General features: G+C 40.0%; 1 protein-coding gene across 1 annotated transcript in view; it reads right to left on the bottom strand.

The window, feature by feature from the left end:
- LOC113568715 (NACHT, LRR and PYD domains-containing protein 3-like) overlaps positions 1-11,285 on the bottom strand; it is a 17,439-nt gene extending 6,154 nt beyond the window's left edge. Inside the window, exons 1-5 of the mRNA XM_081704025.1 lie at positions 11,245-11,285; positions 9,462-9,578; positions 5,207-5,264; positions 4,732-4,936; positions 2,794-4,570 (exon numbers count right to left, since the gene is read on the bottom strand). Of these exons, the coding sequence (XP_081560151.1) occupies positions 2,794-4,570; positions 4,732-4,936; positions 5,207-5,264; positions 9,462-9,578; positions 11,245-11,285 (2,198 nt within the window). The remainder of the gene's footprint in view (positions 1-2,793; positions 4,571-4,731; positions 4,937-5,206; positions 5,265-9,461; positions 9,579-11,244) is intronic.
- Between the last annotated feature and the right edge of the window lie 443 nt (positions 11,286-11,728).

Genomic DNA, 11,728 nt, shown 5'->3' with positions numbered 1-11,728 from the left:
ATGTACTGTAGTCACGCCCTGAAAAGGGCTGTTTTTGTACTTTATTTCTTTGAAAATATTAGTTGAGGGAATGTATAAAGGTTAGAATTTGTTTTGTTTCGTGTAAATTTTAGTTTTATGCGCGCTGTGTAGTGCAAGTAAATTGGAAATGAAGGGGATGATACTGCCTGCAACTTTCATCGGCATTAAGAAACTGAGCTGTTTGAATCGATTACTGTTTTATTTTTCGAAGAAACCGTTGCCTGTCGCAACCTAGAGAAGTTGACCAATAAAAACAGCGCCACCAGCTGATGCACCACAATTCTGCGTTCCCTGGTCTCCTTCATTCCATCTAACAACGCAGAGCCTCGCCAGTGAGCCGCAGAGAGAGAAAAGGTTACATTAACAATGATATTTTTAATCGACGCCAGATACCGAATGAATAATCTTACTTTCATTTATCAATAACAGCAGGTGAAATAAAGTGAATCGCCGTCTGTATGCTAATACACCATCAGATCATCAACACATAGTCCACCCCTCCCCAACTGAATCTCCATAGTCAGACATACAGTGAACTCCCCATAACGCCACACAAATATTAGTGACAGTAACACTACATTCACCAGGAGAGGGCGCTGTTGCTGCTCATTCAGGAATTTATTTACATCAGTGACGATGCAGTGATGCAGTGAAGTTTATAGAAGCTCAACCTATAACTTCATCTTTGTTCAGTGTGCTTTGTGAGATACTGGGCAGTGAACATGTGCAGCATTTGCTACGTGCTGAAGTGAGATGTTATCAAGGGGAAAAGTACTCACAAGGCTCTTTGAACTGCATCTGAGCTACACGTGTTTATGCCAGAACAGCAATCTCCCTTGGTGGGTGTATTTGGAGACTCAGTATGGCAGGATAAATTATTCTATCTGGCTGATAGATTCTCCCGTTTGGATGATCTTAACATGGAATGCCTCGCTGACACTTTTGAAATGTGTGACATAATCAGGGCCATCAGGAACCCATTCACCTTTCACCTTTCACCTCATGGGAACGACTGAGGATCTCATCTGTGCTGAATAAGAGAAACTGCTCCAGTTATCAGCTGATGAGATACTGATGTCAGAATTTAAACATATCACTGTAGAATGTCTGGATCCAAAAACAGTGAATGTCCAGCCTTCTATCTAAAAGCTGTGCAGGTTTTGATGTCCTACTGATTTAGATGAACAAAACATCTGTATTCTATTTATCTACCTGTCTCTACTATTCTCTCTGAAATCTACACACAGACAAAACACAAAATGTGCTTATTCCTTATTACAACACACCTCTATTAATTTATCTCCTTTGAACAGTCATGTTAAATTGATCGATTCATTTTGCACCAAGATGATGATTTCCTTTCTCACTCTTTTGTACAAATGAGCACACACACACACACACACACACACACACACACACACACACACACACACACACACACACACACACACACACACACACACACACACACACACACTTACTTACTTAATTCCGAGCACTGTTGACAAGACAATAATAAATAAGTTCAATAACTCCAGCCCTGCCTAAGTTTGGAAACAGTCCCACAAGTCAACAGGCAAATAATAGATCGACAGTCCAAAGATAATTACTATAAACTGAACAAAGATGCTAACAGTATAAATAAACACAGATTCAGATACTGAAGTATTGGAAGAGAGACAGAAGGGTAAGTGCAATTTTACAATAAAGGAGTTCCATTTTCCCTTGGAGGAAATTGAACAAAACTGTAAATTTTTGTAACAAAGAGCCAGAAGCAGTGTAGTGATATTGACATTGTGCAGAGATTAAGTGTATGCAGTTAGCACTGAACAATGGGCAGTGATGTCCACACTAACCCCAGAAGAAGAGAAAGCACTGGATATACTGGCTCATCTGTGTCTCTGGTGTGGGTGATACCAGTATGTGGTTAGTTTTGATTGGTCAGTGGTGGCAAACCCTAGTCCTGATGAAGATAAGATGGAAGTCAGGGTCTGGAGGGTTTAGGGGGAGAGCTGGAGCAAAGCTGAGTCAGAGCTGATGGACTGAGCAGTGTGGTTTAGAGGAACCTCTCCCTGGGACTTTCTCTCTATATTTCTCTCCTTCACCCTTTCTCTAGCTCACTCTTGTTTTCTATCCATCTATTAGTTAATATTTACATAGTATTACATAATGCAAATTCTTAAGTAACTTTTAAAGTTGATTACATATATTCTCATGACTTACACTGGGCTACACAATAGAATTTACTCAAATACTTTGTAATTGTAATTCAGTCAGATAAATTTATTATGTTTTATATGTGTTAAATCTTGGCGTGCACCTGTTTCCATCACTGGTTGTAGGTAAGCAGGCGAGGGGTAAGTAAATACAATAACAAACATGTAAAAGAGTGATAATGTCAATGTGTGTAAGAGAGACATATACACTTACAGTGTGTGTGTGTGTGTGTGTGTGTGTGTGTGTGTGTGTAAGAGAGAGAGAGAGAGAGAGAGAGAGAGAGAGAGAGAGAGAAAGAAACAGAAGTGTTGTGTTTGGTTTTGTGTTGTGTTTGGTGGGCACTGCCGGTAGTCAGTGCAAAAGCAGCCCAAAGACACTTAAGCACTTTAGGATTAATGAGTGGGTCAACTAATACCTTAAATGGTGATTAGGGTGCATGATACATTAGTTACAAAGGGGTTTAGGAAACACTCACAAATTAACAAAGTACCTTATAATGGAGATCATGATGTACAATGCCAGTGCAGTAATGTGTTTATGAATGAAAATACTCACATAGTTTTTCTGGATGTTGTGACCACTGGCAGCAGTCTCAGTAGACATTCCTCTGATGGGTCATATTTACTCAGGTCAAACTCATCCAGCTCCTCTTCTGAGTTCAGCAACACAAAAACCAGAGCTGACCACTGAGCAGGAGAGAGACTGGCTCTGTGGAGACGACGATAACCTCCTCTGTTCAGGTATGTTTGGACTTCCTGCACTAGAGAATGATCATTCAGTTCATTCAGACAGTGGAACAGATTGATGGATTTCTCTGGAGAGGGATTCTCCCTGATCTTCTCCTTGATGTACTTGACTGTTTCCTCTTTGCTGTGAGAGTTGCTTCCTGTCTGTGTCAGTAGACCTCGTAAGAGAGTCTGATTGGACTCCAGTGAGAGACCCAGAAGGAAGCGGAGGAAAAGGTCCAGATGTTCATTCTCACTCTGTAAGGCCTTGTCCACTGCATTCATAAGGAAGTCAGAGATTGTTGATCTTTTGAACTCATGTAGGATTGCAGTGGATTGTTCTTCCAGCACATTTGTGTTGTTGGAGATGATGGAGAGAAATACATATAAAGCAGCCAGAAACTCCTGAACACTCAGATGCACAAAGCTGAAAACCTTCCCCAGCTGCAGTCCAGACTCCTCTCTGAAGATTTGGGTACATAGTCCTGAGTACACTGACACTTCTTTGACATCAATGCCACACTCTCTGAGGTCTTCCTCATAGAAGATCAGATTGCCCTTTTCTAGCTGTTGGAAAGCCAGTTTTCCCAGTGCCAGAATTGTCTTTTTAGTCTGTTGAAGATCAGTGTCAGTGTTTCCATGGTACTTTCTGTCCCTGTGTTTGATCTGAAAGATCAGAAAGTGTGTGAACGTTTGAGTCAGAGTCTTGGGGATCTCTCCCCTCTCTGCTTCACCCAACATTCTCTCTAGAACAGTGGCTGCAATCCAACAGAAGACTGGAATGTGGCACATGATGTAGAGACTTCTTGATGACTTCATGTGTGTGATGATTTTGTTGGCCAGACTCTGATCACTGATTCTCTTCCTGAAGTACTCCTCTTTCTGAGGGTCTTTAAATCCTCGTACCTCTGTTACCTGGTCAACACACTCAGGAGGGATCTGATTGGCTGCTGCTTGTCGAGAGGTTATCCAGAGGAGAGCAGAGGGAAGCAGATTCCCCTTGATGAGGTTTGTCAGCAGCACATCCACTGAGGTTGATGCTGTTACATCCCACAAGTTCTCATTGTTCTGGAAACCTAAAGGAAGTCGACACTCATCCAGACCATCAAAGATGAAAATGACTTCGTAAGCAACACAGTCTATTAACTGTAATTGTTTTGTTTCTGGGAAAAAGTCATGAATCAGATCCATCAAACTGAACTTTTTCTCCTTCATCAAATTCAGCTCCCTAAAAGGAAATGGAAATATGAAGGTAACATCCTGATTTGCTTTTCCTTCAGCCCAGTCCAGAATGAACTTCTGCACAGAGACTGTTTTCCCAATTCCAGCAACTCCTTTAGTCAGCACTCTTCTGATGGGTTTGTCTTTAAAGAGGTCATTGCATTTGATGGGTATCTCCTGTGTTGTTAGTCTCCTGGATGCTGTCTCAATCTGTCTCACCTCATGTTCATTATTGACCTCTCCACTCCCTCCCTCTGTGATGTAGAGCTCTGTGTAGATCTCATTCAGAAGTGATGACCTTCCATGATATGAGAGTCCTTCATTAATTCTTTTAAATTTCTCCATTAATTTGTGTTTAAGCATTTGTTGATATACAGAGACCAGCTCTAATAAACAGAACATGATGACAAATATTTTATTTTCTTGTTATCTCTGATGTTGAAGTCACTTAAAAAAACAACAAACTAAAACACTTTGCCCAAACACAGAGGGCAATATTTTGTAAGAGTGATACTGCTATAATAATGACATGATCCAGAGCTCTTACTGGTTTGTAGTGTGTTAGTGAGGTCTATCTGGTTCATGTTCCTCAGGACATGCAGTGTGATCTTCAGCACTCCCTCTCTGACACTGCTCTGATCCTCCTCATCCTCCATCTCTCTCTCAGAGCCTGCTGGGTAATCTGGACTCAGCAGCTTCTTAAACCTCTTCAGCTCCTTCTTCACCAGAGAGACGACTTTGTGCTCCAGCTCCTGGTTAGGAATAAACAGCAACAGACAATCATAAAAAGCACCACAATGTTATATAGATGATTAAATTTTTTTGTTTTATGATGGCAAACACTCTGGCAGTGTTTGGGTATTTACTCAAAAAAAAAAAAAAAAAAGTAATCCATTACTCATTGCCTATCTAAAATTGTAATGGGATTACTTTATTCATTACTTAATGGAAAATGTAATCCACTTCTAAGTTACATCCCAAACCCATACAAATATACTAGAACCACCCACACACATACACACCTTGAATATGGACTCCAATTGTTTTCTGTAGGTGAGTTCTGCTTTTTCTCTTTGTACACTGTGGACAAACACAACAGACTTTTATGGAGGAATATGTAGCACATTCATACCTGCACAACACATGATTGTACAGACAAGTAGATAATATACAAGATTATATATTATCAACACTTGTGTTTCTGCATTTCATAACAGATCTGTGATGCTGCCTGGTGTGCGGCAGCAGAAAGGATCAGGATGCAGGTGTGAGTGTAGAAACTCAAAAAGACATTTAATAGAAAGTGAAAGTAAAGCAAATGTGCTAAACACACTGAGCCACAAGAAGACAACAATCCACAAAGAAGAATAGGAAGAACACAGGAACAGGAGGAGTATATACATGGAGGAATCTGGCAAGAGAATGACACAGAGACTAAGGACAAGTGGTAGGAATGGTGGGAGGAGTTAGGCTGGAGAGTGGCAGGAATGGTGGGAGGAGTTAGGCTGGGGAGTGGCAGGAATGGTGGGAGGAGTTAGTCTGGGGAGTGGCAGGAATGGTGGGAGGAGTTAGGCTGGAGAGTGGCAGGAATGGTGGGAGGAGTTAGGTTGGGGCTTTGGCAGGAATGGTGGGAGGAGTTAGGCTGGGGAGTGGAAAGAATGGTGGGAGGAGCAGGGAGAAGGACAACACACAGATACAACAATAAACAAAGGATGACATGGGAAAGCAAAACAGACAAAGGGGCTCCTTTACAAGATGATTTGTAAGTACATTTTATTTATAGAGCACATTTACCATAGCAATGATCAATGGCAATGATCAACAGCAATGATCAGCAATGATCAAAGTGCTGTGCAAAGTTAGGAAAAAATGTCTTAATAAAAAGACTATGAAATGTAAAACAAAATGAAAAGTGCTATAATACATAAACATGGTGAAAGAAATGAAGATGTCAGAGTAAAAAGATGTGTTTAGGTAGTCTGGACGAGAGGGAGCAGAGCTGATATTCAGAGGAGGACTGTTTCACAGCCTCAGTGCTGCAGCTGAACAGACACAGTCACACTTCAGCTTCAGTCAAGACCGTAGAAAAGACACAGTCACACTTCAGCTTCAGTCAAGACCGTAGAAAAGACACAGTCACACTTCAGCTTCAGTCAAGACCGTAGAAAAGACATAGTCACACTTTGGCTTCTGTCAAGACTGTGGAACAGCCAACAACACCTGATCTGAACACCTCTGAGACTTGGAAGAGCACATCGATGATCGATGATGGTTCACGTAATGTTTTAAAAACAAATAAAAGGGAGCATTTGGAAGTTACAATCTATGTGAGGAGGAAAAAAGAAAAAAAAAAAAAAAAAAAAAAGCTTCCAACGTGCCAGTGAGTTCGTCTTTATAAAATAAAGGTATTGACGATTTGTTCCTGTGCTTGAACAGATCATTTGATTTTGGGAAAATGATTCCAAATAACAGAAATGATTTGTTGATCAAATCTGAGATCTGGATAAAAGATAACACCAAGATTTTTGTATTTCTAGGAACAATACAAGCAGCTTTAATGAACTGCTACACAAGTGTTAACCCCTCACTATCTATGTTTACATGTACACCCATGATCTTATATTAGTCTACAACTGTCTTACTTAGATATGATCCTGTTAATATTACAGTCTGATTGTTATAGTGTGACATAGTGTCTTAGTTGACCTAAGATTAGCCTGATAAAAACATGTTCCAGGATAATATTAGCCAGACTATGTGCACATGTAAACACACACTGATCCACTGACTCTAAACATTTTTGCTGCATTTCTGGCAAAGCCTGATAAACTGTAATCAAGAGTTTCTTTGTGTCCAGTCATTAAAAGAGGAGCTCAGTAATGTTCAGTAATAGCATTACTACTGTAGCTAAATCCAGCTCATCTACCTACAGCTTGATCCTGCCCCCACTCCTCTTCTTAAGTGTTCTTCTGCCATTTCTCCCATGTCATCTCAGTAATGCTTCCCTTACTTCGGATTCTGTTCCTACAGCGCTCAAAACCTCAGCTTTAACTGCCATTCTTTATAAAACAGGACTAAATGCTGCACTACTTGATAATTACTGGCCCATTTCTGGTCTCCCCTGTCTAATCAGTGTTCCAGCCTTTCAACTGCAATCTTTCTGATTTACGTACTATGTACAACACTGAGACGGCCCTGTTACATGTTTTCAATGATCTCCTTTTCTCTATTGACTCTGGTGCCCTGTGTGTTCTCCTCCTTCTAGATCTTCTAGATAGAAGTGCTGTGTTTGACACAATTAAACCATAACATACTTATCAGCTGCCTCTCAGACATTGGGATTACTAATACAGTTCTTGAATGGTTTACCTCCTATATCTCTAATAGATCACATTTTGTCACACTTGGTAAACACAAATCACACACTGATACTGTTACTCATGGTGTTCTCTAGGGGTCAGTCCCTGGTCCTCTCCTATTTAATCTATATGTTACCCCTTGGTCAGATTATCCGCAGGCATGATCTCCGTTTCCACTGTTATGCTGATTTATATTAGCACCAAAGCTAACACTACCTTACCACATCCTGCTTTATTCTCTTGTATCCAAAATCTCAAACAGTGGATGAACATAAATGTCCTAAAATTAAATCCTTACAAAATTAAAAATTTACTTATTGGTTCTAAATCCACAATGGCCAAATGATCTATTTTAAACTCAGTGTGGATGGGTCTTGGTCAAACCCTCAACTGCAGTTTGGAACCTTGGTGTACTCCTCACTCTCCTTTGAACCCCACAAGGCTAAAAGTGCCTTTTTTTTCAGGGTCACAGTATCACTAGATTAGGCCCAAGCTCTCCAGACAAGTAGCTGAAACGCTGGTTTATACTTTCATCACATCCCATCTTGATTACTGCAACTCTCTCTTCATTGACAACCCAAACTTCAATATGTTCAAAATGTTGTTGTGACGCGTGGTGGCCCGAGTGCCGCAGGGCGAGGGGCAGCACACACACACTCCAGCGACTGGGATGTACATTTATTGACATATAAACATGGAACGATAACGGCACTCACAAGCATTACAAACATTAAAATGAACATGAAACGGGTGACATTAAACAAACACGAACACAGTTAACAATAACGAAAACATGTAACATTACCATGAAACATTAATACGTTACATCCACAATGACCAACCCTCTGCACACTTCGACACAGGTTTAAATACATACAGACAAAAAAGGTGCAGTTGTGTGCAGGTGTAGCAACAAACAGATCCTCCCACTACACGTGGCTGGCCGAACTATATGACTCACGGGAGGTGAGCGTTCCGTAACAGTTGTTAATAGTTGATAAATTAATGTGCTAAATGTGTTAATTATATATCCTTCCATGTATACTGTTATTGCAAAGTGACCTTGAATTTGAGAAATGCACTATATAAAATAAACTTGTACAGGTGATTTATGTACTTTGAGTAAATGTACAGGTGTGATATTGTGTGTGTGTGTGTGTGTGTGTGTGTGTGTCTCTCTCTCTCTTTGTCGTCGTGGCCACACCCCTCGCGTGTATCTTACCTGTTCCTTGTTTTACATTATTAACGTGTGTATTAATGGTCCTGTTTCGTCAGTAGTCTTTGTTGGTGTTTAACCCATGTAGCTGCCTTAGTGTTATACTATGATAATGTATAATCCTGTTTAGCTCTTGTTTTGTTTTTGTGTTGTTCATGTTCAGCGTTCTTCCTCGTGTTTTAGTTACATTTTGTTTAATGTGTTCAATAAACATTTATTTCTTCATGGCTCACCTCTGCATCCTGCCTTGCCTTCCAAGTTACATGTACTGTTTATGTGACCCATGTAAACATCTTGATTCAATCCATTCCATTGTTTGCATATAAACATAGCTATTGACTCCTCACATATACATTTCCTCATTCCTGCTGACCTCCTCAGCACCACAGACTCCTCCTACTCAGGACATGCAGGCTGGATGAATTGATTTATTCCCGTAATGCAGTGTTCCTCACTCCCAGTGCTGGAGACCTGCAGCACTGCAGTTTAGTGTTCTCTTGTTCCAACACACATGAAGCAGCTCATGAAGGGCTTCATAATGAGCTGAGTGAGTTTGATCAGGTGGGACTGGGAGTGTGGAACACTGTCCTAAACCAGGAGACCATCACCTCTCATCAACACTCTTCCTCTCTGAAGTGTAAGTGGAGGACTCCATCTTACCTGAGCTCAGAAGAACAGTCACATTTCCTACATCATCCTTACCTGAGCTCAGTAGGACACACTCCCTCTCTGAAGTGACGTGGATTGTCCATTGACTGGTCACTCTTCATGGACACACAGCTGGGTTCTGGTGAGTCTGATCTCTTATCCTGAATCAGACTAACTCAGAACATTAAAAAGATATTGTTTTAATGTACTAATGTGCATTACTAAAAATACTAATGTGTGTATAATTGGTGCAAATATAAATTAATATGTATTTATATCTATTGTTGCAATTTTTATTTAACATGTTTTTTTAATAATTCTTAGAAATATGTTGAAAACAGAAAAGTTGTTATTATGTTTCTTGTTATTTACTAAGTAATCTTTAAGATGACCAGAGTTAGAACACAGTGAGGGGCTTCATATTACTATTCAGCAACTGGGATTACTGGAATCGACATGTTACTTTGCATAGTATTAAACTGCCAAAGTCTAATTTAAAACGGTTTCACATTTGTAGTGTATTTTCTAAAGTAATCATCTCACATATCCAAAGTTCGCTGCCACATTGACTTTACCCTTTAAGAACTCCCTGCTCACTCTGATTATGCAGAAATGTCTGTGTAATTGTGATTGTCCAGTTATTGTTCTGGGCTCTTGTTCCAAACCTGACTTGGTCAGGCAGGTTTGTTCTTTACAACATCTGGAGGATTTGAATATTTCTCTCTAAAGAGGACACCCAGGTTGCTCCTCCAGTCCCTCATTACTTTGAGACTGGGTGACTGTAACTCACTCCTGGCTGGTTTCTCCATGTGTGTCTCCAGGCCCTTACAGCTGATCCAGAATGCAGCAGTACGGCTGGTCTTAAACTTTCTGAAGTTCTCCCACATCACCTCGCTGCTGTGTTCCCTTCACTGGTCTCCTGTAGCTGCTGTATCAGATTTAAAATCCTGATGTTACCCTACAGAGACAAAAGTGGACCAGCCCCTCTCTGCCAGATGGCTACATTCAAACCTTGATCCACACCTAGAGCCCTTCAAGCTTCAAGTACAGGCTGACTCAACCCACTGTCCTTCAACACGCAAGGAAGACAAGCATCAAGACTCTTCTCTGTCCTCACACACAGGTAATGGAGTGAACTTTAATATAAAAGAAAGACAAATAACTGTCTTACAATGATAAAACAAACTTCCCTTAGCTCACTGTCTTCACACACTGACTAAAGAGCTGTCTCTTCCAGTACTTAAGTACCTAATCATTAATTGTGCACTTTATCTTGTTATTTGTATTTATGCTTTAACTCTGCATTGCATATTTGTATCTAGGTAACAGCAGAGACACTTTTAATATAAAAGAAGACCAGTTCGCCTTACAACGAACAAACTTCCCTTAGTTATCCAACCAGCAGGGTCCCTCACTGTTTTCAGACATTGACTAAAGAGTACTCAGTACTAAAGAGCCATCTCAGTACTCAGTACACTAATTTTGTACTTATTAAAATGTTGGTATTTGCACTTATATTTTATCTCCATATTGTGTATTGTATGTCCATGTTTTGTGTATTGCTTATTCTGTATCTAGGTATCAGCACACAGTTTTTCTGGCACAATCTGAGTATTTTAAGATTATAAATGTCTGTACTAGCCAGGGATTTTCAGAGTTGACAACAAAACATTTTTGTAAATTGCCCTTCATAAGAAAGTCTTCTAAATGCAATAAAAGTAAATTACATTTGACTTTAAACTATACAGAAAACAGAGGCAGACCACGTGTAAATATAAGATTAGAAAACTGCAAGCATGATTATGAGAGTAATTACAGAGTGCCTCTGTTCTCTCACCTGTCTCCCTTCTGTGTGCGCTGTTCCCCAGAGACACTCATTCTGGAGGTCACGTCTCCTCCTACAGATTACCGCTGTAAACCTGCAAACACACATGCAGATATATAATGAATGACAATATACAGACACACACTGCAGGGTACATATTTACTTCAGTAAATATTTACTACACTCCATCTAATGTAGAGGCACATAAATACAGTCAATTTAAGGTAGAGGTATATAAATACACTACATCTAGTGTAAAGGCATATAAACTCCAGATTGTATTTCTTTCCTATAAAATGCTTTCTGTTTCTCTCTTTACAAACAAGTCTTTCTAAGAGAGTTTACAACCCATATGGTATTTAAACATCTACAGATCACATCAAACTCATTCCTGGTTTTAGCTGGTAATTCACGGCAATCTGTAACTAAATGTTCAATAAAACAGCAGTTAATGATGTAGTTGTTGGCTCTGAAATTCAGCACATTAGATTTGAAA

Source organism: Electrophorus electricus, chromosome 21, assembly GCF_041902795.1.
Source record: "Electrophorus electricus isolate QZ-2024a chromosome 21, ASM4190279v1, whole genome shotgun sequence".
Classification (NCBI taxonomy): domain Eukaryota; kingdom Metazoa; phylum Chordata; class Actinopteri; order Gymnotiformes; family Gymnotidae; genus Electrophorus; species Electrophorus electricus.
Note: the sequence above shows the minus strand (reverse complement) of the source record. Positions and strands in the feature narration are given on the sequence as shown.